Genomic DNA, 27,421 nt, shown 5'->3' with positions numbered 1-27,421 from the left:
TATTTGTGGATTTCTCTATGGACCATATCTAACATTTATTCACTGAAAATTTGTGTATTCGCTGCATTTTGCTATGATGAATATCCACAAATTACTGCATTTTCATATCAATTTCATGATGAAATGCGCTTATTGTGATAAAACTATCAAGGAACCAAGTAAGTATACATAAACATTTTTAGTGGGTTATTCTTGAGTTTGAGCCAACAAAATAGCCCTTTTCAAACATTTTTGTAGAGGTTCTAAGTAATCACGGATTCTAGCTATTCTCTGGGGGTTCTGGAACGCATCCCCCAGGAATAAGGGGGTTCCACTGTATTATACTCATAGGAAACTGGCCAAAATTTTCATTAATTGAAAGACAAGTTTCCATAATACTCAGTTCCCACAAAATAAGAAATCAAAGAAATACAAGCTCATATAACAGGAATGAACTACTGTGAGTACAAGGAAAATGCAAGAAAATAAAGGCAAAAGAATACTAAGTGGAATGTGGAGACACACATACTATAACACTTTTTCATTTTTATGTTTAACCAGTGTCATGAAAGAATTTGGAGTGTTTTTCTTTCCAATATGTTACTCTGTACTCTTGCATTTATCACTTTTACCTTCTGATGAAAATCCATTTATGTTCTGCTTTTTTAAAAAAGATGTTTCATCATAAAATTTTGCTTTTCATAACATTTTCAGGCCATAAAATCACATTTGAAAATGAATATGTAGTCAATTTCCATTGCAATAAAACAAAATTTAAGTACGTACTTGCAAATTAAGAAATAGTTAGAATTAACAATACCAAATGAAATTTTCTTTTCTGCAGATGGAGGAATAAAGGACTTTTTCGATCTAAGGACCAGCTTGGGCACCATTACTGGACTGAAAGAGCCTACTCGGCCTCCCCATCATCCAAACACGCACATGCATGCCTTCAGGTAAGTCCAGGACTAGAAGAAGTTGCCTCCTTCATTACCTTCTGAAACTTGTAGTCTTTCTGGTAAATGTTTAGTGAAATGTTTTTCGTAAAGGAACAGCACCTAACTCTTCACTTCCTGATTCTCTTAGCAAAAAATAATCAAGATAACTGTACAGATATGCCATTGAGCATCAACAATGCACACTGGTATTTTTTTAACATTATGAAAGATCTCTCATGAATCAGGGCAAGCAGCCAGTCCTTGGAAATTTATAGCCAACGTATTTGGAAGAGCAACATCGAGTAAAGGCATATTGACTGGGGCTTCTTTTTAACTGGCATATAAACAAAATGCGCGAAGAGAGCAGTAAGAACTGGAATCTTGATCATAGTTAGCAAATCTTGATCAGAGTTGGCAACATATATTCACATCGATGTATCTATGAATATTATTATGTAACTTTCAAAGAAATAGGAATGCGTGAAATTGACTGCGAATTTAAGAATGTAACACTTAGCAATATGCTTAGGCTGTCGAGGTAGAAATAGTTATGTAGAAATAGATCGGCTTCATAAGAGATTTTATGGGCATTAAGCTTTAATAGAAAAAAGAACAAATGGCTTGATTTTGTATATATTACGTTATCTTTCAAAGCCTATACAAATGCATTCTGTTAAATGAAACTGCTTTCACTGTAACTTTTTTTTTTAGCACTTAATATCTGCAGGTAAACCCTAAATATGATTACTCCTGATGTCTCTGTGCCTCAGTATTAGTGAATTAGGCTATAACACAGCAAATGGTAAGACCACGTCTTCCTTTACTGGACAGAGGTATTCCATACGCAAAGGCCCCTGTTGGAGATTTGCGCTTCGCTGACCCCATAGACCTGGTGGATCCGTGGCCAGGGAACTATCTAAATGCCAGTAAACTTGGGTCAGTCTGCCCTCAGTATGACACGGAGGGCAAGAGTGTTTTGGGAAATGAAGATTGTCTTTTCCTCAATGTTCATACACCATCCCGTCTAGGTAAGATGCCAATATATGAAGTATGAAACCGCAAGTTCAGAAGAATTCAGTGCGTATAAGTTTTCCCATTCGGTGTCAGTAAATGAAGTGTCGTCTGTACTGGTGTTTGAAACTAGTTCATATGCATCACTGATATCTCATTTGCCTATGAAAAGTGTTATTCATATAAGGAACACGTCTGACTTAATCTACCAAAAACAGATGAGGAAAACCGAGCAGAGGGCAGCCTCCTCCCAGTGTTTGTCTTTTTCCATGGAGGTGGTTACGTCAGAGGGTCATCGTCCCCTCACGGAGCTGGAAAACTCCTTTCCAGGGATATCATTGTTGTTACCGTCAATTATCGTCTTGGAGCACTAGGTCAGTGAAGGGACTAATTGAAGCACTAGATCTGTCAATTAGTTCATGGAAGTTCATCTTAAGAATATAAGCTTCGCATAAGTATAAGTTTGATATTGTCAAAAATATTGTTTCACTGTATCCACACGGTACTTCATACATCACGGTCCTAATTTCTTCTGTATCACATCATTTTTCACTTTACTCTTGGAATCAGGGTACCTCAGCATGGCAGATTCGCTTCTGCCTGGCAATTATGGGTTGCTTGACCAAGTCTCGGCTCTCAGGTGGGTACGGAGAAACATTGCTCAGTTTGGAGGGGACCCAAACCAAGTCACCATAGGAGGTTTCTCTGCTGGATCTGTTTCTGTTCACTTTCATATGTATTCTCCTCTATCCAAAGGTATTATTATTATTATTATTATTATTATTATTATTATTATTATTATTACTACTACTTCTACTACCATTACTACTACTACTACTACTACTACTCAATACATTGGACTGACGAGGCACCTTATCCACAGTTCCAGATTCTCACAGGGATCATCCCAAGATTTGTTGTACCAGAGATAGTTAAAAATTAAAGCTGAAAATATAGATAAAACTGAAAAGGGCAAAGTGATCCAACGAGATATAAAAGGCAGAAAACAGTGCAATTGAAGTTGAAGGGACAATGTAGTAAGATTTTTGTAGTATCGTAGGTTAATACACAAGGCAAGCTGTAAGTGGAACACCAGTGAGCCCAAACCTGAATATAAAAAAAAAGCCAATATGCAGAGGAATTTGATATAATCTACAACGAAACCAAGACCCAGTACATGTATAGGGCTGATTCCTTTGTATAATAAGGCGCCCTGTGAGGTTATTTAGACCTGCGATAATTTTACGCTAAGGTCGGTTGGTTATGACTTTCCATACTCATTGGAGTGTCTTGGATTTCAATGATAATTTACGAAGTCAGTATCTTCTTTGGTTATGATGACGGAGATGTTTCAACTCATGATGATAGTTTCTAAGTTCATTCAGTATCTTCTTTCTGATGTGAGGTTTCTAGTAGAAAACACAGAGTACAAAAATATCTTTATTCTCTGAGACTACATGATGAAGATCAGATAAAATTGGACAGGTCTTCTAATGATGATGGCTGATTGAATTCTGACTTACAATCTGGTTTACAAATCATAAAGGGAGCAGACAGTAGCTCGAACATACGAACATACACACAGATGACATAGATTACAAGTCACGTAGGCCGTTTGAGTTATAGGTCACTGTGGTTGTCTCAAGCAGGAAGCTTGGACAACCGTTTACAAAACAAATGAATGACCACAGGTGACGGCAACTAGACACTGACTGATTACAACACGTCATCTTAGCCTATTTTATCATATCTGGTCTGATCACATTCCTGCAAGCCAACTGGTTGACCTCTTGGGTCACTGGTTTTAATTAAACATAGTTTTAGTTCTTATATATGGAATAACATTCCATATTTTGTATTATGTAGCACTTACACATGTCGCTGCTCCTGAGATCGCTTAAGCATATTGCAGAACCACAAATTTTCCTCGGAAACCATCGGCTGGAATGTGTGCGCGAATTTCCGTATTTGGGTCACATTATCACCGACGACCTGAAAGATACGGCAGACATTGAACAGAGGCGTCGTAAACTATGGGCAGCTGGCAACATGATTGCAAGGAGGTTTGCCCTCTGTCACCGAGACGTGAAACTGCTGCTCTTCCGCTCGTGCTACAGTATCTATGGGTGTTCCCTCTGGACGAACTATACCCGAGAGACCATGAGATGCATCACTGTTGTGCACAATGACATTCTGAGACGCCTCACAAACACTCCCCACTACCACTCTGCCACACAGATGTTCATAGAAAACCACCTGGACAATTTAAAAATCATTGTTAGGCAAAAAATGTCCAGTCTGGTAACCCGAGTGAGAAACAGCAGCAACTCGCTCATACAAAGCATCCTAAGGAGTGAAGCAAGAAGAAGATCTAAATTGTGGGAAAGATGGGAAAATGAGGCCTTTGTCCCCTAAAGGACTTAATCTCTGTGTTGGCAAGATGTCATCTGCAGTTTTTGTCATTATTACATTTATTGCTGATATTTTAATTTTTCATTTTTACTGTGTTACTATCAAGTTAAAGTTTTTTTTACATTCAATTTTTGTATTTAGCCCTCTGGATCTGACTACTGTAACCACCTAAGGTCTCTAGTTGAAATTTAAGTTATATAATATGTGCACTATCTGTTATTACTCTCAATGCATATTTTTTTTCTCACCAATATTATTACTGTTATTACCAGTATTATGATTACTAGCTTTTATGCTACCTCAGCTATTTTGTGGATAAGTGCCGGTGTGGCGGGATCACAAGCCAGAAAAAAAACAAGCGCAAAATCCCCCCCCCACATTAACCTAAACGATCCACCTGCCAAAATCCACCCTCAGTCACACTTTCTTCTTTACACAACAAATACACGCAGGACAATTGACCTACACCTATACAAAAACAAAACAAAAACAAAAACAACACAAAACACACGTACTTACCAACACTCCAGATACTCCCGGCTATCCTGTGCTGTCCCACTGGTTGAGGTCCAGAAATACCAACAGCAATACAAAAAATCACACATAACAACAAAACACAACACAGCAAAAGACCACTGCACAAACAACACAACAGCACAGGCACAACAACTCTAAGCAAAAAAAACACTAACTTGACAACAACAAAACAACACACAAAAAACAGCTTATTTCCAATCCTTCCCATATCTGTCCGACGCTAACAAACCTCACCAGTTCTTACTAAAGACTGACTCAAAAACACTCACTCAAAACACAGACCTCCAACAGCAAACAGCCCAGAACCTACCAACAACCAATTCAGTCATTAACCATCCATACAGCAATTACACCCTCTCTCTCTCTCTCTCTCTCTCTCTCTCTCTCTCTCTCTCTCTCTCACACACAGACGTTGTCAAATGGAACTTCATAACTCCTCCATGCCGGTTATTCATTTTCCTTTTCTTTTTTATCATGTCTCACGTATCTAGACTGTGTATGTTACTGTCTGTATTTTGTATATTCAATGTATATGGCCCTGAGCTGAAATAAAGCATATTATTATTATTATTATTATTATTATTATTATTATTATTATTATTATTATTATTATTATTATTATTATTATTATTTTAATAGAGTCAAACTTAGCAGGGCTGATTCATCAAAATTTGGTTGATAAAGCTTCCCTACACACTGCCTCTCTTATCTGGCTTTTGTTTCACATTTTTGATATTACTGCTTTTGCACTAAATAGCTGTACAATTTTTTGCAAATATCATTAGCTCTTAGTATCTTCAGGTGGTAGTGCATTACGTCTACACTCAAGCTTGATCTTTTATTCGCTTTGGAATAATGTTCGTCTTCATTGGATCTATATCTGGATATTTTCTCTACTGTAAAATCCATCACTTGTCACCATACTTAATTTCAATCGATTATTGATTCATCTACAGGTTTATTTCACCGTGGAATAATGTTAAGCGGAACAGTCTACTGCCCCTGGGCTCTGAGACCCATTAGGCGTGATCCCTTGATCGCAGCACAATTACTGGCGCACAAGTTAGGATGCCCCTCTGGAAATTCCAAGGCCTTACGGGAATGCGTTGCCTCCAAGACATTTGAGCAAATAGTCAAAGCCCAGGCTTCATTATATGTAAGTATTTGAATTATTCTGTTATTTTGGTTTTATGTATATTCATTTGTTTTCTCTCGATTGTGACATTGGATAGATTTTCCCTTTCTAATAATTTAAAAATTTGGAATTTGAGTCTGGCTGAAAGTAATTAATTTCACTTTATTTTGCTTCCTATTATGATTTGGCAGTATTAAATACCTGGGATTGAATAAGGTAAACCACTTAATGAATTTATCAAGTGCTGGTCTTTCACTTTTTACGTTGACTGAAATTTGAAAGTTAGGAAATAGGAACAAATCAGAACAGTCTCTTGCTAGTTCGTAAACATTTTAGATGTGTGGTTTTGTAGTCATATTGCCCAGTCAGCTTATTGCCTGAAATATGATAAAAAGTTAATAAGAAACAGAACAGCTAAGGTAATTTATTTTTTTATTTTTTGATAGGAGCCAGTAGTATTGTTAATTAGCTATTCGTTTAACCTGCTACGAAAGAGAGAGATTGATTGAGTGATTGATTGATTGATTTTACACACTACAACGAATTCACGGTAAGGAAAGCCAGGATTATTGATAATGCTATGATTCTGATGTCACTTATATTAAAGCCCTTTCAGCAAGAAAAACTACGGTTGTATCTACTATCCAATGATAAAAGATAGGAATATACCAAGAGAGGTAAAAATTATGATTTATACTACTGTTAAGACCAGTTCTGAGAGATATGATGGTACATTATATGATATCTGTGCACTTTGTAATGTTTCTAAACTTTACTGTTTTGTCTTCTATGGTAAGTGGTGATTTGAATAAAATAACATGTATTTGTACACTGAAGAATTAATTTTCGAAATGCTTTCTCAACCCCATCCATCCACAGAAGTACGAATTCACCCCAAACTGGTTTCCGCCAGTAATTGACGGAGGACTTCGCGCTGCACCCTTCCTCCCAGCACCTCTGGAGGAGTTAACCCTTCGTCCAGTGCCCTCACTTATAAGCGTTGTCCCCCAGGAAGGTCTGCTTACTGTCTGTCGTAAGTGACGTCCTTGCAAAGGACTGTAAGAGCTTTAGATCTGCAGTATGTTCCTTTGATTCCTCTTCAATTCTCATGGGAGGAAATTGAAGATCTGTCTCGGGAGCTTATTTTATTTATGTTAATCCTCCACTTGGGAGAATTTGAAAGCACTATTCTTTAGTAATGGAGAGTAGAAACTGTATTCAGTAGCTCAGGGCTCCAGCTGTAACAGGAGATTAGTCTTGCTTCTCTCAAAGGCAGTTACTGAATTTCAAAATCTATCACTACCATTAGAATTTCTCAGCATTAATAAAAAAGTCGAGCCGTGTAAAATTTGGAAAAAAACGAACTGTAGGTATTTATCTTGAAAAGATGCAAAAAAAAAATGTTTAGTCCTAGTGAAACTGGTTGCTCTAAGGCAACATGTGTTAAAGTCATTAGAATGTTAGCAATACTATTTATAACTCATATTCCTGTTGGTCTCATTAGGTACTTTCCTTTTCCTTCCTCTTTTCTCCCTTGTTCCCTTCCTTGAAATGATGGTTTCTTTCTTCTCTCTAGTTATCTTTATTTCAGTATTGTCTGTTGTGACTGAAATTATTTATTTCTCCTGTAGGTTCATTTACATAAATAAATGTGTTTCAACGATTACGTATTCGTTTTCAAAAAATTATATGCAAGGAGAAAAAGTTCTGCTCACTTGCTGAGGAATTGTTTCAGGTACCATATCTCTTAGAACATGAATATATAATTATTTACGGTAATAATAACATTGAAATTCCTCAAACATTAATACCCGAGAAAACAAAACATCCAATTCAAATTCAATAAGTGCACAAATTTTTTTTACTTAGTCTTTGAAATCAGTTATGGGAGAGAGTTGTGGAATTTTTTTGTTTGTGTTACTAGAAAATATAACTTAAAACTCTTTTCCCAGTCATGCTTACACGGTCAGAGCAGCGGCACAATGTGACGGCGTTCTACAATGAGGTGGCACGATTCCACTTTGTAAACTGGCCGGATCCTGAAGCTGAAGAACGCATGAAGGACCTGGCTGAAGCTTTTTATTTCAGCGAACATGCAAAAACATCTCGTGATGTTTTGGTGGAACAACTCACTGAGGCGAGTCCAAAACTAAAAATTGAGAGTAATTTTTTCTTTTCTGCATTTTAGTCGACAGATTTTGTATCAACTCCAGTGAAACAAGACAAGCATTTTAGTATGTCATTAACCTTTTATACATGGTTAGGAACGGGTACTTTTATGTACACACAAAATGACCACAAGCAATCACGCGCAGGGCTTCGGTTATTCAAATCTACATAAACATATTGGACCAGTTCCAGATAATTGTCAACAAACTGAATAATTTAATTTAAAGTAATAGAACTTCCAATAGAAACTCTTCTCTGCTGGAATAACTCCTGGGTCTGGTCACAATAATATAAGTTAATATTCGCCAGTTTAGAGTTATTAATATTTTGTATAATCATCTAAGAAATATTGCTGATCAAGATTTAGTAAAGAACATATGTCATTACTTTCAGGGAATATCCAGTTACCGTTTTTTGAAATGCAGTTGGGAGGCAGCAGCATCCCTTGCTGAATCTGGAGCACCTGTTTACACGTTAGTGAAACGATATTACATTTTTATCCTTATTTTTCTTGCTTGTAAGCATTCTATTAAGTGGAAAACTGTTCACAACGTTAAAAGTTCTTATTTTGGAAACTAATAATAATAACTATTAATTTAATGTGATACAAGATAAGTAACAATTTCGACAGTTCTGTCATGACTCACCGTGACCCCAACACTCCAACATGGTCAGGACCCCTTTATAAGAGACTGAAGGAGATGGGAATCAAGACACCAGCTCTTGACACGTACGTGTCCCATGGAGATGACCTGCTTTACCTCTTTGATTTTCCTTATGTTCTCAAGAAAGAGTCCAGCAGAGATCAGAGGGTGGGCCAGATGATTCTTCACATGTGGGCAAACTTCATCATCACTGGGTGAGTTTCAGACCACTTTAATTTTTCAGTCTTTTAGTCTCTGCTATGTGGAAGTGTGTCTATTAAGATATTGGACTTTTTGGTTGTGAATATTTGTACGTTATGAATAATACAGTATTCAAAGTTATAAATATAATTGGGTACTTTTGAGGGCTTGCTAAACTCCCATTTTGAACCACAAATAAGAATTCTCAAATTAACCTATGTATGTAAGCAAACTGTAAATATGGCTGTATTGGATACGGAGTGATTAGAAGTATGAGTTGTTATTACTGACATAGCAGGGAAGTACACAAAAATCCAGTGTTGTTTCATTGGAATTTGAAGGTTTGGTAAGAGGTGTTATAGAGTATTGGCTTGATTTATTTGTGGCTCATCACTTAATGTGGGAAAAGAAACTTCAACTAAATTAAAATTTCAAAACGTTCATGATTCTTGACATACTAATAAGAAACGCTCTTTGACACAGAGCAGTCCTTGCTTCAAAGCCAACAGCATCATAACATAAATTGGTATTTTTTTTGTTACACTCATTGTTTTTCATTTTGTTTTTCCTTTCCCCAGAAATCCTCAAGAAGAACTGGGTCTTTTTTCCTTGGGAGACATTCCAAAATGGGAACCTGTTGTACCTCACCAGCCTGTTGGCTACTACGAGATAGCTGTTGAGCCCTCCATGGTACACAGACCCTTCGATGTGAAGGTAACTTACAGAATTTTCAAATTTTGTGGTAAATAAACATCAGTTTTTTAATATTCAAAATTTGTTTCTTCATCACATTGATGTCTTTTTAAGCAACTTCATCAACCATCATATGTTGAAACTTGTAATGGTTTAATCTCCTGTTTCAAGTAAATAAAAAAGATAATCTTGTTTCTACAGAAAGTGAGTGAGTTTAGGAATAAATTCAAGGATCAATAAAAAGATTGATAAATCTTTCAATTCACAGGATATGAACTTCTGGAAGAATATTGTGCCAAATCCTGATTTACGACATGGTTTTCGAGCGAGACAGATTCTGCAAGATGTTGGCAAACAAAGCATTGTGGGTGAATGCCAATCTAATGAGAATTGTGATTTGTCACCTTAGAGATCTCTCATGTGTAAGGGCAGAATATGAAATAGGTGTCTGCATTTAAACCCTTCCTGCTATGTATCCTGTCTGAGGTCTGATTCTGTGATGTACTGTCGGCCAACGAAGAATTGGCTTAGTTTCTTCATTCATTGTTCGTTATGGAAATATTGTCATATGCAGGTGCCAGATTATTTACTTAACAATAAATAACATTTCCTTTCAAAGGTGCTATATTTGAAATAAATTACATTAGAATTTAGTAGACTTATTCAACGCATTAAAGATAATTATTTTGCAAAGTAAGGAAAATATATACCGATGGGTCCACGAATTCTAATTTTATTCTCAGCTCTACCTTCGTGACAGCCTAAGCACTTTGAAGTTGGCTTTGTTGCCGCTCAAGTCTTGGCCCAACGTATCGTACTGCACTGGGGTGTAGTCATTTTGTCTCCTACAACCGATAAATAATACATTAAGGCGTTAACATTCTTTAATAACGATGTTTAATTAAACTAATTTTGTCCTTTGATCAATAAAATAATTTGCATGACACATTTAGTGGGCCTAAATTTGATTTCTGATTTTCACACATGATTAGCCTAGGTCTATTTTCAGCAGTATACTCTCTCGGATACGAAATGTGAAAGAATATTTAAATCGACAATATCTATATAAATCTGCTTTATTTGATTATTCCCGTTATTTTTGTTTTATTGGCCATGTTCAGCTTTTTTCTTATCCTTTTCATAATTGTTTAACATAATGTACTCAGACCTAGCTATTCAAAGTAAAAAAGCAATCATAAAAAAATCAAACTAATATAATTCAGTCTTTTATTCTTTATCAAAATCCTTGCATATCATCCTGTTTCATCTGGACACATTGGAAAGCTGTGGGAGTCAAAACTGACGAATGCATTATGAAAGGTTTACTTTCATTAAAGCTTTCTTGGGCTATTCATTTCTTCTAAATAGAAATTAATGAAAATTAGTTTCACATGTATGGCTAGACCTACACCATAAGCATATTATAAGTAGCTGAAAGGATAAGAAATATGAAAGGTGAAGTTCTCGTTTAAGTCTATATCATATGTTTTTTTTATAGAAAAACCTACTGCTTTAATCAGGGGTTTCTCTTTGACAGCTACAACAATCATACAGGGTGTAACACGAGTGTATGCAAATATTTTGGGGAATGAAAGATAAAGTAACTCTGAACAGGAAATATTTTATAAACATGCATTTTAAGGTTTCCGTTGTCGGTGCGGGGAATTTTAAAATAACCGTTATCATTAGTGATGCTCTCAGGTGATGGAGTTCGTAGCGAGAAGTCGGATCGAGTCACCTGGGATGTGAAAGAGAGCGGAGGTGGCTTATAGGAGTGATGGAGGGAATAGGCCAATGTTACTTAAATATCTCCCAATAAAATGTATTCTTTAGGTTTTGAAGAAAAAAAATGCATGCATCATTGAATCTGTTTCCCTCCCTATCCGTGGTATTCACTGGCCACCGATAAAAACCAAAACAAGAAGAGTAAGCCTAACTGAATATCTCATCCATCAAAGGTAAGTGCTTATTCATTAGACTTATTCATTAGACACCTATCAAAGATTTCAAGTGTATTTCTAAAAATCTCTTCCTCTCCATCTAAAGTATTCATCAGACACCAGTCATAGGCGTAGAGCTAGTCATGATTCCTGGTTTAGCAATATCGTGACGAGGCCTAGAATTCAAAATTCACAAATGAATGTTGCTCAGCAACATTTACACTATATTGTCTTGCTCTCTTGTGGTGCTTCGAGGAGTTCCACTTCTAGGCCCATGTTCTAAACTTTGCCATTCTCTAAACAATTTGATTCATCTATGTATGATTCTCTCCGGTATAGCAAGCTTTCTTAATATCTCTCCAACAGGAACTTGCACCAAATGCAGTGCAATAATTGGCTCTCCCTCAGTGAGGGATGTCTCTTCGACCAATAAATGACACATTGACATCAGATTCCCGTGCACATAACATCAAAAGCAATAGTGAGGTTGCATTGGTTCACACTGTTAGGTTATCATTTTTTTTTTTTTTAATTTGATAGCATTTTGTGAGTTTCCAATGTTTTCTGTAAAATTTAACAAATGGAATCGTTAAACTACCTTCAACTTAATAATGAAATGATAATGTAAGGACTATGCTTATAAAATACTACTAGTGATAGGTGTCTCCTATCTATTTGGTAATTTATATCAGTGGTTGTGATATGACGTTTTTTTATCACATCGTTTCGCTCACGTCAGTTTTGCTATATAGAAAATAGTTTTACATAATAACATAATGTGATGTTCTAAAGATACCAGTGACTGTTTTGAACGTCATTACATAAGATTTCTTCCATCTTATAAAAGAAAAAATAGATAAATAAGGCATGAATCGTGCGTCAGACATGTGAACGAAAAATTATGAAACTCTGCCACCAGTTGTTTGGCCGACAGTACAAGTTATCCTATACAGGTCAAATCTTATAAAGAAGCAGATCTGCCCTCATGCATAACTGTAAAGTAATATTTACATTTCTGTTTAACTTTTGGTCGTGAAAGAATGAGGTAATGTGATAGCACAAGTTTCATCAACCTGTAAGTTATGCTAGATCTTTACTGACTCTAATATGAAGCCAGCACATTCATTTTTGACTGGGGATGTAATCCCAACACCAACTTCCAGGTTTTCTTAGTGTGGGTAGTATCCAACTTAAATGTAACCAGTTTCCTCACATCAACCCCATGACAATATCTGCATGTTCATGGTAGAGATATTATCTGTACCTTGCTGTTGATGTTATACACCTGTCACTCAAGCAAATGCTGACCAGACTCAACATTGCTCATTCTGGCTAATCAAAATTCTATTAGTGACAGTTTATATTAACAATTAAAGTATAATATCAGTGTCCCATTCTTTTCCAGATCATTATAGAAAGAAAATAAGCATGCTACTTACAAAAGAAAGGTGCCAACAGGATCCTTCCCCAATGTTTTGAAAATAAGCTCTTTAAAGTATAAGCTCTTTAAAAGGGGGTTTGTAAGATGAACATTTTTTTATATACAGAAAGAATCTTGATGGATTCTCTTCAAGGAAAATTAATAAAGTTTTGAAAAGTTTAATCAGAACTGATCAGATGATGATGTGACCATTAGGGTGAACATGATTCTGAAGAAGTTCCAGAACAAGTACCAGTGCCAGATGTTTCTGTTGAGTATCTTCGGTTTACTTCCTGAAGAATTTCCCTCGTTCTTGATTGAAGTCTGGACTTTGGACGAGGTACAATGTGTTTCCAAAAGTTCTGTTCCTGTAAAAAGCGAATAACTTCCATGAATTCTCTCTACATCTTCGATATTCAAACTATTCTTACACTTCACAATTCTTTTATACAGTGTTCATTGCATTCATGTCAGATGACAGCCTTCTAGCCAGTAGCACACTTACTACCACATTTTTAGTAATGTAATGAATTGAGTAGCGTTGTAACAGTATAATAGATGTTATAACGAAATTTTAAAGTTGAGGTTTTAATGAGGTATACATATACAGATGGACTGTTAAAAACACAGGCAAACTCACCTTTTCTCTGAATGGCCTATTCACCATTGCAGGCTCAACAGCAATTTCGTAGTAACCAACAGGGCGGTCAGGCTGAAGTGGTTCCCATTTCGGAATATCTGCTATGTTGTATTTTTCCAGATTCTCATTTGGATTTCTGGAATTAGTAAAAAAAAGAAACATAAGCGAGAAATGGCCATGTTTCATCTCTGTTGTTATTTTAGATTAAATTTGCCTTCAGCCGACATGGGTTATTGCTCCTTTGGGCAGCCATTACATTTCCATTACGACAGTGTACAAACGCAAGCCATCTGGCTTGAAGAAGATTAAACGCTTTTCTTATCCTTCCATACTTAGCAATACTGATGGCATTTCTTGTAGTTTAATGGTATGCATAACAAAGATATGTTGCTTTGAAGAGGAACTTACATTGAGTTGCAAATGCTATAATAAAGACAAAATATTGGTCAAATAGCAAAATTGACAAATTGTGCTTGCAACAAGACAACCGTCAGAATGAAAAATTATTCTTCTACGAGCTCTTGAGTCTCTTTTCAGCACCTATTTCCAACCAGAGCGATATAATCACTATTGTTTTAAAGCTATACAATTGTGAATTTTACTTCTCCATTTATTATTTACATTTGTAAATCATTTTGCCAAGACAAATAGTGGTAATATTTTCAAACTCTACTAACCCACTAACTACAAAGTTTGTAATCATATGTAGAAGCATCTGTCCAACTCTTCGATCTCTCTCTGAACTTTCTCCGAAAGTGAAAGGGAAGTCAAAAACTTGGATCACGTCATCTCCGTGAGAGACACCTGTTTCTAAAAGGGGTGTCTTATATCCCAGAGCTTTCACCTTCTTATACATAGGGGCTGCCAAAATAGGAGTCCCGGGTTCTCGATGCGTCATCACATATCTGTCCGGTTACAGAGGAAAATAGGATGGTATCAGTCCATTAGATTCATTGGTTGGTGAAATGATTGCAAACACGGAACATTAATTCATGTGGAAAAAATCAGTATTAAAAGATATACAAACAAATTAGTAGCAGTTTGGAAACAGGTTAGTAAGACAAAGCAGCAGGTGCACTAAGGTAGCCTTATATCCTCTCTGAGACTTACGTATATTAGCATCTTTAACACAAGGAAACCAGACATCTTGTACATATATACTTACGTGTAAACTGTGGAGCCCGACTGTGCTAGGTACAAAGCTGAATCCCAGATGCAGTGTCCTAAATGACGATCAGTCCCTGCCTGAAAATGTTAATTATATTTATTCCAGTGACCGTAGATGTATTACTTGAAAACAAAAATAATTTGCAAGAAACAGGAGTATCTCATACACTCTAATATCTGTTGCTTTGAAAATTATTGCATTTAATCCATCAAGAAAATAACTTGAGTGCCAAGGTAGCCTTCTCCTTGAACTACAGTTGGCATTTTAAAAGAGACTTAGTGTAATTTTTTTTATTACCTGGTGACAAACATCCATTTGGAAGAGCATAGTTAGTCTCAAACGTGTGTCATGAAAACTAAGATAACCAATACCTTGCAAAAGTTTTGCACTGTGGTCAGTGGTTTTGCTGTGAAAAACACTGGCTTGAGAATACGTATATCCTCAGACTTACAAATACCCCTTGGTGTTCCCTTTGAAGTAATCTTAGAAATTTTAACTATGGCCATGGCCATATGATTCAAGAAATGCATTTGAACACACTAGTTACTGCTTTTAAGATATGTGATTTCCAAACATTGTAAAAAAATAGTTAATTCCTTAAATAAAAAGGGAAGGTTTTCTCTAGTCTAACCTCTGTCAACTGCTCTATGAGCACCCCACCATCGATTCTTGCTTCTTTGCTGAAGTGAAATGCTTCACCTAAATCTTTCATAACTTCCTCTGTTTCTGGATAGGGCCAAGGTGTGAAGAAGGTCTTCGATGCTTCCTCATAGACCGCACTTACGTTGGCTGGCTGTTTGGCCAGTAGTATAGATTCTAAAAGAAACAGAACTTTAGGTTAAATATCAAGAGTTTCATTCATGGTTATAAAACTTATGGTGTGTAACAAGAGATTTAGTGTGGCTTCAGTTACTCATTGACAGGCTGAGCCACAGACTACATTCATCTTGATTACAGGTTAGATTAAAGCCCATTTTGAATTATTTGCATACAGTCCAAACATAGCAAAGGTTGTATTCTCTCATCTCTTTAGAGACAGACAAAAAAAATTATTAGATACCATCGACTGTCTCTAATAACATTGCCCAAAAACCAATCAAAAACTTCTTTCAGTTTACTTCTGAAGATTGAAAAAGAAACATTTTTTTTACTCCACACTCGAGTACTTTCAGGCCCTCGAGTGTGGATTAAAATGTAATGTAAATACTTATAAGAAAACAAGTTTTACACAGTGATTTTGTGGGTTTCTTTTTCAATTGCCCCAAAATTTATACATTTGCCGAGTTTCATGATACATGTTTCAAAAGATGCATAACTCCATCAGGTTCAGTATAATTATTATAAAAGGACACATTTATGAAGTAAACACTTGTCTATATGCATAAAAGATCTGCAGCAAGGATGTTAGATTGTTACGTGATTAAGGACCTGACTTGCAGCCTATAGTTACAAAGATAAACAAAAGCATGCGAATGCCATACCGAGAATGAAGAAAGATTGAGACTTGATGGATTCGTCTTTGAAATCATTAAAGGAAATAATAGCTAGCAACCGAAATTTAGTTGCCAGAAACTGGATCCCTGACACTGTCAGATACGAAGACCTCGAGGAGAAGAATGATTTAAATATTTACTTTTTTTTTACTGTAAGGTTTAAAATGGAGCATGCATTGAGAATTTCAAAAACTTGAAAAGTTTGCTGTTGAAGAGGTTTTTACTATAGAACTTTTATGCAGAAGGTGAATTCAGGATTGCTAATCTAATTATCATTACAGTGGCATCATCTGTGTTTGGGATTTACTTACGAACAGAGTAAAGTAGACCTTCATTTGGGACGATACCAGCAATCATAGACACTGGAGCAGGGGACAATTCTTCTAGGGGTGCTGGGAGGAAAGGCGAAGGACGGAGTCCCCCATCAATGACAGGGACAAACCAGACAGGAAAAGTGCCAAGTAGCTGTGAATCGAGAAAAAAAAAAAAAAAACAGTTATGAAGTGAACATATGGTACTTATGTCAAAGTACTTCAGTGCTTAGAAATAAATCAAATTTTTATTCTCTTGGTTATTACCCAGCAAAGTAAAAAATGAATGGGAATACTTTAATAACTGATTTAGAAGATGGATTGAAGGTAGATGTTGTTTTTGTCCTGAAAACCAATTGCTGGGGCACAACATATAGGAAGAGAACAGAACCATGTACATATACAAATTCCTTGCATTTTTTCATATGCATGGAATCATTTTAAGAATGGTTCAAGTTGGAAGAAAGTTAATGAAGGATTCATGAATCTCATACATTACAGATTATCGTAAAGAGAATTAGTAAAAACAAAGCAAGGAAAACCTTAACGACATGGAATGATTGAAACACCTTTTAGACTTAGATAGCGATAACAGAAATATCTATATGAAATGAGACAGTAATTGTACCACACACAGAGGGTCACTCCATCCAAGTTTTGGATCAGTTTGATGTTGTAGAACTACCCTGGAATTTCAGAAGTTTTACACTGAAGAATATTTGCTGCCATTATCAGGTGGAATTTTACTTCATAAACACTATTTAAGGTATAATGCAAAATCTGTGAACTAAAGCATTATAATAAAAGCATAACCATATTGTTAAAGTCATTGGATATAAACCTCAAACTTCTTACATGGATGGAACCTTGAGCTGCAACAATTTGGTCGCTGGTCTTTGAAGCTAGACATTCTCGTAATTCCTCGGAAGTCTCTGAAGGGCATTCTAATTTCTTGCCCAGCATTCTGGCTCCAACCTCGGGATCCATTCTCAAAGCCCAGTCACAGAAACTTGCGCCACTCATCATGATTCCACGATGAAACAAACCTGGGATTGAAAATAACAACCAACGAGGTATTGAGATCTCATTCCATTTTCCAATGGCTGAAAGGTTACTGAATATAGCGAAAGCAATTCCTGTTTTTCTTTGTAGGTGGCCACTAACCTTTAGACAAAGGAGAAAGCGCATGAAAGTTAACAGAAGCAGATCCAGCAGAAAAACCTCCAATGGTGACTTGACTTGGGTCCCCTCCAAACTGAGCTATATTCCTCTGTACCCATCGAAGAGCAGAAACTTGGTCCAGCATTCCATAGTTACCAGGTAGAACAGAATCCCCCATACTAAGGTACCCTATTTTAAAGACAGACACAAAAAAAGAAGGTAGGTATATAGATGTTAACATATATGGTGCTCTGAATTAGATTTTGTGGATCAAGTTGAACTAGAAACTTTCATGTCATCTTTGATGCTGGATATTTTATACCCGCTGATATAATGTCTCTAATGACAGTCAGAAATAACCATATCAACTGACCTAATGCTCCGAGGCGATAATTAATGGTGACTACAATAATATCCCTAGAAAGGAGTTTTGCAGCTCCATACGCCGATGATGACCCTCTCATGAAAGCTCCCCCATGGATATAGACAAAGACTGGGAGAAGTGTGCCCTCTGCTCGGTTTTCCTCACCTGTGTTTGAGATAATAGCAGGGACGCCTCACTGTTACTATATACTCTTCTTACGCCAATAAAACTGGTTGTGAAAAAGAATTTTCAAAGTCACGAACATGAGTTTCCTTTGTTTGAATGTAACTGAAGATATCAAAAGTGACAATTTATGAGAATCTAATGGACTCTTAAATAGTGACAACTTACCAAGATTGGATGGAGTGAAAATATTAAGATGAAGGCAGTCTTCGCTCCCATAGACCTTTCCACTTTCTGGATCATGTAGTGGACAACTGGAGGTTGTCTTAATGGCAAGTAGATGTTTACCAGGCCAAGTTTCCAGAAGATCCACTGGTTCAGCAAAACGCAGCTTTCCCACTGGAGGTTTGGCAAAAGGGATGCTCCTGTTTCAAACAACAGCTTTAATAATTGATAGTCATGCTAATAATTCTTTTAATTTTTCTTTACTGTACTTAATTTCTGGAATGAAAAACTAACATAGGCTAATATTTTCCCTATCATATATACATAATACGCTGAGAAATTAAAATTTGACCACCTCCAGAATAAGTAAAATGAGGTTACAATAAGAGATTAGGTTTAAAAAATTATGGTTAGTATTATAATCCTTATTTCATTCATATTATGGTGGAGTATCATATTCAGTAGAGCCAACCTTCAAATATACTACTATGTTTTCATCATGTTTCTACTATATCAACTCAGTTTTCACACAACTTATCAGCGGATAAACAAAATAGACTGGAAATAACCTATGTTGGCATCCCCCACTGAGCCCTTGATACAAACTTCCAATTTCCAAAGTATTATTAGAGTAGACCCTCATATTCGCAGGGGATGCGTTCCAGCCACCCCCCCCCCCCCCCAGCAGTGAATATCTAGAAGCTGCAAATACTTAAAATCCCTATAATAATACTTAAAACTGCCTATTTTGCTAGTTCAAACTCAAGAAAAGCCCACTAAAAATTCTTATACAGACCTGGTTTTTTAAATAGTTTTACCACAAAAAGTGCATTTCATGAAATTTATATGAAAATACAGCAATCTGTGAATATTTCTCATAGAAAAATACTATGAATATGCGAATTTCCCCTGCATAGTGGGTAAATGTGGTCCATAGAGAAATCTACAAATACGAGAGTCTGCGAATGCTGAGAACGCAAATCTCTAATCCCGCACCATAATCAAAACAATTACTATGATAATTAACAGGTACTTTATATTTTGTTAGTTATCAAACTTACTTGAAAGCATGCATATGGGTGTTATCGTAATGCGGAGAGATCGTAGGCTCTACAAGTCCAGTGATGGTGCCTAAGTTGGTTCTTAAATCAAAGGTTTCGCTTGAACCTTGACCTAAGGGAAGTAAATATTAATTAACAACTAAATTGCTTGTACATATATATTAGTTCAAAACACTGACTCTTTTATGACCAGCTCCTTGTCAGTAGATTAATGCCAAGTTAATTTGGTTCAAACTAGTAAATTGTTCATTCCTGTTAATGTCCATTTGTGAATAGGTAAGGAACACTGGGTTGCTGTTATTCGCGCAAAATATCTTACTAAGATGGTATTAATACATTGCCTTCAGAAGTATTAGTAATCCTATACAAACATTGCTAATACTCAAGGAATGAATGAAACAGGTAATCTTGGTTTAGTATGAAAGTTTATGTGTTGACACACAAATGGAGGCTAAACAGAATGAAAAGAGACAGGTCTCAGAGAGATATCCAAGATAGAATTATAAAAATAAAGATAAACAAGAAAATTGTATACTGCAACAAACAGAAAAAAAATGCCTGGCTAGTGGCCCAAATGATGGCCGTTGGGAGAGTTTCCAAAAATTCACAAAGGAAGAAAAAGTAATGATGATATAAATTACCAAACATAAGAAAGTGGAATTAATGAAGAGGTGTATTACATTAACAATTATATAACTCAGAAATTAATTTAAATGCCTTGTATAATAGATTAATAAAGTAATACAAAAAGGCATTGACCGAGTTCATTATTAGTCACATTAGCATAAATAAATGTACAAATAATTGTTTTGGTAATATGATTGAAAGAGAAAGAGATGAATGAGGGTTTTTTGACCTTATAAACCAAAATCAAAATGGAAGCAAACTAGCAATCACCTTGTAATAGGGAGATCTTTTCCACAAATGTCAGTTCTTCACCATTAACCTGGTCCTCGGCGAATTCAATCCCTTGAATGACTGTTGTTGCTCTTAACAACAACAGTACTGCTGATTTTAACATCCAAAATATGGTCATCCTGGTAGTTTCATAAAAATCTGCTACTGTTTTAAATTTCTTTGTGGGAAAAGAAATAAAAAATTTATAAAAACAACTCACAAAAGGTTATAAGAAATATCTGTAACCCTTGATCACTAGCTTTGTGTGATATTAAACAGTAAAATAGTATAACTGACAATATTTTAATATGTGAGAAAACACAATTGCACTGATTCAACTCTTAAACTCAAACTTGCGTTGAATAAGTCTAAACCACAAGTAGATTGGTATGGTCAAGTTTCTTTCTACTCCCACATGATCTGAAGGCAAAAGTATGATTACATCCCATGATGTAGATCAAGGCCTGACAGGATCTCTCTTCTTATAGATAAGATAGTAAGATTCTGACAGAAGGGTGCAGATATCATCCGTTCAGTTTACATTAATATGAATCACAATCAGTAACAGCCAAAAGAACTTGGTAAACTTTTCTAAGCACTTATTCTCCAAAATAAACACTATTGGCAAAATAAGAAGATTAATGTTTTCTACGGGGAAGGAAAGTGATGAAAATGTCTCTAGTTTTAGTGGCCGTTATCATTAGCAAACGTCATAAGTCACTAGATAAAGTCAATAATGTGGTATCTGAAGAATGATTTTGAGTGTCTACTTCAATGAAAATCTTTTGATTTAGTTGCCCTGGTGTTCAGAACTTTATTTTTTATTTTTTGCCGAGCCTCTGTTGGTTCTTCCCATAGATTATTAGTACCATCAGTGCACTGTAGGCATTTCAAGGTTCTTTGCTGCGTCCTTTTGGCTCCTAGTTGCAACCTCTTTCATTCCTGATGTGATCGACAAGATTTTCATTCAACCAACGCTTAAGAAGATTATAGGAAGATTATGAGGGAGTGACCTAAATTGGCTTACCTGTAGGTGGACCTCTTAGTATAAATACCACCTTTTCTGTAAACTTTTCTCATTCATCTACCTGAAGAGAGACAGCACTCTCTGAAATATAGTATTTTTCTCTGTATTTTGGTGTTTTATGGACTCCTTCTTATTATATATATATATATATATATATATGTATGTATATGTAACATTATCTTCTTTGGAAATAGATAAGAGGACTAACTGTTCAGTTCCGCAGAGGGAAAGGAGATAGAGATAAGTGTGAGAATTACAAGGGCATGTTACTATGAAATATGCCTGGAAAGATGTATGATACTGGTGATCATCTTTACAAGGAGCAAAACATTAACTGCCTTGTAAGGACAACGCTTTATCCACTAATTGCTCTATACATAATTCTACAATCACGTTGTTCTTACTTCCCTCCTTGAGAGCGTTCAGCGGGCTTTCCGCCAATGTATATATCTTATAAGATCATGTTTTGTATGCTTTTATATTCTAAGTTATATGTCTCGCAAGAAAAACAAATCGGTTATCACTGACTCATTTTTACTGTCTCGCTGGTTGGATACCACATTTCCGCCCGCACGCTATATATTTGAATTTCCTTACCTGTAATAAAAATCAGTACACTTCTACATGCCTCTTTGTCCACTCCTCACAACTGGTGACCTCCCGGTTTGGACGGTGACCCAAGCGGTTTTGGCTAAGCCATTAAGGGACTAACTACTGCCGCTCACCTTCAGAGATCTTTAGCGGACTCACACGGTGCCTCAGTTTAGATCTCTGAAAGCTCCTACCGCGGAAAAAACCAACGCCTCTAATGGACTAAATACGGCATACCTTCCCCAGGTGTGTTTAGGTGTTCCTCAAACGGTTTGGCTTGCCATTTACGACTCCTGTCGACCGTTCTGTGAGAGTGAACAATGGAGCCAGACAGTTCCAAGCGACAAACCCAGGCCTCCTCTGCCTCAACGCCAGCTTCGCGCACAGCTGCCGCTCAGGGCTGTCATGCTGCCCCCTTTCACAACAGAGAACCCAAGCGCCTGTTTCATCCGAGCTGAAGGGCAATTCCAGGTTGTGGGACTCTCTGACAAGGTGCTGCAGGCTGACCTCGTCATATTGGTCCTGCCGACAGACGTATACGACCGAATAACCCCCTGGCTGACCGGTTGGGCACAGACCAAACCAGTCGCACTCGACAAACTAAAGAAAAGACTCGTGAGAGCCTACACCACTCCCATCGCGGAGAGAGCTGTCCAGGTCCTCGACCTAGTCACAAACCTGATGCGAGGCGCCGACCCAGAGGATGCCTGGGACACGGTGATGGGCCTCCTCTGCCTGCCCGACGTAGGTCCCGATGGGAAGAAGATGGAGATCTGCCTGGGCCATGAAATATTCCTTCGGCAACTCGAGCCAGATGTTCGAGGACAGCTAACTGATGCATATACCCTTCCCGACGACAAACTTGTGGAGAAAGCTAAAAAGCTAATGCTGTTGAACAAGGCTGCAAGGCTCACCGCTCCCCGATCTTCCGTGTGCCTAGCTGCAGAGAAGGAAGAAGAAGGAAAAGATGACCCAACGCAGGAGATCGGCTCCGTGACCCAGAGGAAGACCTCCCACACGCAGTGGGGCGAAAATTCCTGGTGCTACTACCACCAGAAGTTTGGAAGGCACTCCAGGAGATGCAAAAGCCCCTGCACCTTCCAGCAGTCAAAAAACGGCGACGGCAGACTAAAGTCGCCTGTGGCAGCGGCCTCATCGGAACCACACTCCGTAGGATTTTATACCCGCGATGCGATATCTGGCCGGAGGATGCTGGTGGACACTGGGGCGATGCATTCGATATTCCCGCCGTCAGGAGAAGACCACAGCCGCGGGCATGACAGCCCAACCCCCCTCGTCGCTGCAAACGGTACCCCCATCCACTCCTACAGCACAAAGTCCCTCGAAATATCCATCTTGGGGCGCAACCACGTCTGGTCCTTCACCATCGCAGACGTCAGGGTTCCACTACTGGGGGTGGACTTCCTGGTTGACATGGGCCGCAAACGCCTCCTCGACACAGGGGCATTCCGTTCCTTACTACTCGCAGTGGGCCCAGGCGCCCCCCCCAATTTGCACCATCGCCCCCACAAGTATGGTAACCTTCTGCAGGAGTTCCCCGAAGTCTTCAAACCAAAACTTCATCAGGTAGCTGGGATGCCGCCCAAGCATGGAATATTCTACCACATTACCACCACGGTGCCCCCGATGCACACAAAGTTCCAACGACTCCCTCCGGGCCGTCTTCAAGATGCAAAAAGGGCGTTCTCGGAAATGGAACGAATGGGTATCTGCCGGAAAGCATCAAGCCCTTGGGCCTTGCCCCTCCACATGGTACGGAAACCTGATGGCACCTGGAGGCCCTGCGGAGACTACCGGAGTCTTAACCTCGCTACGATCCCCGATCACTACCCCTTGCCAAACATGCAGGACTTGACTGGGGCCCTCCATGGAGCAAAAATCTTCACAAAAATGGACCTTTTAAAATCTTACTTTCAGGTTCCGGTACATCCCGAGGATGTTCCCAAAACCGCCATCATCATGCCCTTCAGCTCCTACGTCTTCCATTACTCCACCTTCGGCCTGAGAAACGGAGGGGCCACCTTCCAGCGCCTAATGGACAGCATCCTGGGGGACCTGCCCTTCTGCGTCTGCTATGTCGACGATATTTTGATCTTTTCCAGGTCCCCAGAGGAGCACCTACACCATGCCCGAGCGGTTCTGAAACGCCTGCAGGAAAACGGGTTGGTCGTCCGATTCGACAAGTGCACCTTTGGCGCAAAGAGGGTGGACTTCCTTGGACACGAGGTCTCTGCAGTAGGCGTGCGCCCCATGGCCTCGAAGGTGGATGCGTTGCAGAAGTTCCCGACCCCAACTACAGTCAAGGGCCTGCAAGAATTCATCGGAATGGTGACTTACTACCGCCGGTTTATCCCCGACGTCGCCCGCACCATTTCCCCTCTAACACAGGTCCTGAAGGGCAAACCAAAGAACCTGACGTGGGAGGCAGAGCAGATGCAGGCCTTCCATAACACAAAGATGTCCCTCACCAGGGCCACCACCTTGTCCCACCAGGACCCCACTGCGCCCTTACGCCTCACCACTGATGCCAGCAATGTCGCTTGCTGGGCTGTCCTCGAGCAGATGGTCCAGGGTGGTCCCTAGCCGCTCGCCTTCTACAGTAAAAAACTGTCGCCCGCCGAGACGAGATACATCACGTTCAACCACGAGCTCCTGGCTGTGTACCAAGCAGTGCGCCACTTCCGCAACCTCCTCGAGGGTGCCCCCTTCACTATCAGGACAGACCACCGCCCCTTGGTGCACGCCTTCACCAAGGCGGGCAACGCCTGGTCAGCAAGACAGCAGAGGCACCTGGCAGCCATCGCTGAGTTTGACTGCACCATCCCTCTCGAGGATAGAGATCAACGCCGTTCACCTCGGGATCGATTACGAAGTTCTCGCTCGGGAACAGGCCGCCGACCCGGAGACAGCTGCATATCGCACAACCATCACCTCTCTCAAGTGGGAGGACATGCCCTTCAGACCCGCAGGCACGACGCTCCTCTGCGACACCAGCACGGGTCGCCCCTGCCCGCTGATCCCATCGTCCCGCAGGCGGATCGTATTCAACGTCTGGCATGGAATTCGGAAGGACTCTCGAGAGTGGGTCAGGAATTGCGTCCCGTGCTAATCAAGCAAAGTAAGCTGGCACACAGAATCAGGTGTGGGGGAGTTCCCACAGCCGAAACGAAGATTCAGCCACATTCACGTAGACGTCGTGGGTCCCCTGCCCCTGTCCAAAGGCACCAGATACCTCCTGACGATAATCGACCGCTCCACCAGGTGGCCAGAGGCGACGACGATGTCGGATGCAACCACCAAAGCATGCACCGAAGCTCTTCTCGCCAGCTGAATCAGCCGATTCGGAGTGCCTGATGATATCACGACGGACCTCGGACCTGTTTTCCTGTCGGAGTTGTGGACCGCCCTGGCCCGCCTGATGGGGGCGTCACTACACACCACCACTGCCTACAACCCGGCGGCTAACGGCATGGTGGAAAGGGTCTACCGATTGCTCAAGGCATCCCTAATGGCGTGCTGCACCGGTGAGGACTGGTAGAGTCAACTACTGTGGGTCCTCCTCGGCCTCCGGACCACCTCTCAGGCGAACGGCGAAGCATCACCTGCGGAGAAGGTATACGGGGAACCATTGGCAGTACCAGGCTAGTTCTTCCCAACCAACGCCGACGACGCAGATGTCTCCATCGCCAGACTTTGGGAATCCGCCGGAAAATTCACGCCCTGCATCAAGACCTTCTCCGACAGAACTAAACACTTCCTCCCGAAGGCCCTATCTTCCTGCACCGAGGCCCCTTCCGCGTCCCCCGACACACCGACAAGGCATACTTAATCTCCATAAATGGTCGCAAGGATTGGGTCACTATCGACCAACTGAAACCTGCTTTCCTGATGGACGAAGAGTACGCCGATGCGGATCCCGTAGGGTCCTCACGCCTCCTCCTCCTCAGCAAGGAGCAACACCGTTGGTCACCAAACCACCCAGTCATAGCAGTGGCCGCTTTTGGAAGACGGTCGAACCCCCTGAGGATCACCCCAGGGGAGGCATCCCGTTCCCAAAAAACCCCGAGGACTCCGAGGCCGAGAATCTACCAAAGCAGCTGGTCTCATGCACCCGAGGCCGCCTCCGCCGGCCTGTACATTTCCGTGAGTAGCGATCAGAAGCACTAAATCATCCAACAATTACGCCCTAATTATTGTCTTGGGGGGGAGTATTTGTAAGGACAACGCTTTATCCACAAATTCCTCTGTACATAATTCTACAATCACGTTGTTCTTACTTCCCTCCTTGAAAGCGTTCAGCGGGCTTTCCGCCAATATATATATCTTACAAGATCATGTTTTGTATGCTTTTATATTCTAAGTTATATGTCTCGCAAGAAACACAAATCGGGTATCGCCGACCCATTTTTACTCTCTCGCTGGTCATATACCACATTTCCACCCACACGCTGTATATTTGAATTTCCTTACCTGTAATAAAAATCAGTACACTTCTACCTGACTCTTCATCCACTCCTCACAACCTTTTAAAAAGATACTGGCGGCTTACAACGCTAAGCACTCATGTCAACTAAATTCACTTTTTTTTTTGTTTTTTTTCTGAGTGATGCATGACCCTGCATATATTTAACAATGCATTTCGTAAATACAAGGTTTGGAGCCACGTCGCTTCTCTACCTCATAACAAACTTTAAAGTTTCAGTAACACGAACCATGATATCTTTGTTAAGACAGCATTTTGTTTCTATTGTTATCAGATTACCATCTCAGCCATTATTCTGGTGCTATCCATTTGTGTATCATGACGTGTAGTTTTTATCCGTCTCCCCTTGTGATCGACAGTGAGATAAGGTTTTATTATCTCATCAGTTTATTTTATATTCTCAAGATGTTATTATTTAGGTTTAAGATCACTGTTGTCAAGTTACCCTTCTCATCTTCTTTATTGCTATGCCTTTACATTTAGTTCATTGAATATATGGAACCAAGCTGGTACATTTGGATATAAAGAATTTTCACCAGAATTGTTGAACTTTTACAAAGTTTATTAAAGTACAAGACTGCATTCTAAGGTAGCATGTTTACTGATCTTTTACCAAGAAAATTAATCATTGATATAATGATTCATCTTACCTGAGTTTTGTTACACTTATAAATATCATTTGTCATCGCAGTCAATTTATTCTCTATGTAAAACTCAACAAATTGGCTTCATAACAATCATCTTGTTGTCATATGCCTTGGAGCATAATACAACAAT

At 39.1% G+C, this 27,421-nt stretch overlaps 2 protein-coding genes across 7 annotated transcripts in view; one reads left to right on the top strand and one right to left on the bottom strand.

Moving 5' to 3' along the window:
* The window catches only part of LOC135223447 (esterase E4-like), a 15,351-nt gene extending 4,414 nt beyond the window's left edge, over nucleotides 1-10,937 (top strand). For all 3 annotated transcript variants that reach the window (XM_064261846.1, XM_064261844.1, XM_064261845.1), the window contains 11 exons: nucleotides 824-935; nucleotides 1,749-1,945; nucleotides 2,147-2,302; nucleotides 2,499-2,684; nucleotides 5,834-6,033; nucleotides 6,892-7,045; nucleotides 7,965-8,149; nucleotides 8,575-8,654; nucleotides 8,813-9,040; nucleotides 9,605-9,740; nucleotides 9,988-10,937. In XM_064261846.1, the coding sequence (XP_064117916.1) occupies nucleotides 824-935; nucleotides 1,749-1,945; nucleotides 2,147-2,302; nucleotides 2,499-2,684; nucleotides 5,834-6,033; nucleotides 6,892-7,045; nucleotides 7,965-8,149; nucleotides 8,575-8,654; nucleotides 8,813-9,040; nucleotides 9,605-9,740; nucleotides 9,988-10,128 (1,775 nt within the window). In that variant the 3' untranslated portion in view covers nucleotides 10,129-10,937. The remainder of the gene's footprint in view (nucleotides 1-823; nucleotides 936-1,748; nucleotides 1,946-2,146; nucleotides 2,303-2,498; nucleotides 2,685-5,833; nucleotides 6,034-6,891; nucleotides 7,046-7,964; nucleotides 8,150-8,574; nucleotides 8,655-8,812; nucleotides 9,041-9,604; nucleotides 9,741-9,987) is intronic.
* A 268-nt stretch (nucleotides 10,938-11,205) lies between these two features.
* LOC135223446 (carboxylic ester hydrolase-like) lies at nucleotides 11,206-26,781 on the bottom strand. 4 transcript variants are annotated; one of them, XM_064261841.1, is made up of 13 exons: nucleotides 26,632-26,781; nucleotides 20,523-20,700; nucleotides 19,626-19,737; nucleotides 18,568-18,764; nucleotides 18,226-18,381; nucleotides 17,856-18,041; nucleotides 17,547-17,737; nucleotides 16,692-16,845; nucleotides 15,519-15,703; nucleotides 14,885-14,964; nucleotides 14,397-14,624; nucleotides 13,720-13,855; nucleotides 11,206-13,447 (listed from the first exon to the last, which is right to left on the bottom strand). In XM_064261841.1, exons 2-13 carry the CDS (start codon nucleotides 20,659-20,661, stop codon nucleotides 13,292-13,294), a joined length of 1,920 nt encoding a protein of 639 aa, XP_064117911.1. In that variant the 5' UTR covers nucleotides 20,662-20,700; nucleotides 26,632-26,781; the 3' UTR covers nucleotides 11,206-13,291. The 4 variants fall into 4 exon arrangements, with proteins under 4 accessions (XP_064117911.1, XP_064117910.1, XP_064117912.1 ...); XM_064261840.1 differs by having other exon boundaries at nucleotides 26,659-26,685; XM_064261842.1 differs by lacking the exon at nucleotides 26,632-26,781 and adding an exon at nucleotides 22,147-22,362.
* Nucleotides 26,782-27,421: the final 640 nt, after the last annotated feature.

The sequence above is a fragment of the Macrobrachium nipponense genome, chromosome 10, assembly GCF_015104395.2.
Source record: "Macrobrachium nipponense isolate FS-2020 chromosome 10, ASM1510439v2, whole genome shotgun sequence".
In the NCBI taxonomy this organism is placed as follows: domain Eukaryota; kingdom Metazoa; phylum Arthropoda; class Malacostraca; order Decapoda; family Palaemonidae; genus Macrobrachium; species Macrobrachium nipponense.
The sequence above is the reverse complement of the archived record's forward strand: the minus strand, read 5'-3'. Positions and strand labels throughout refer to the sequence as shown.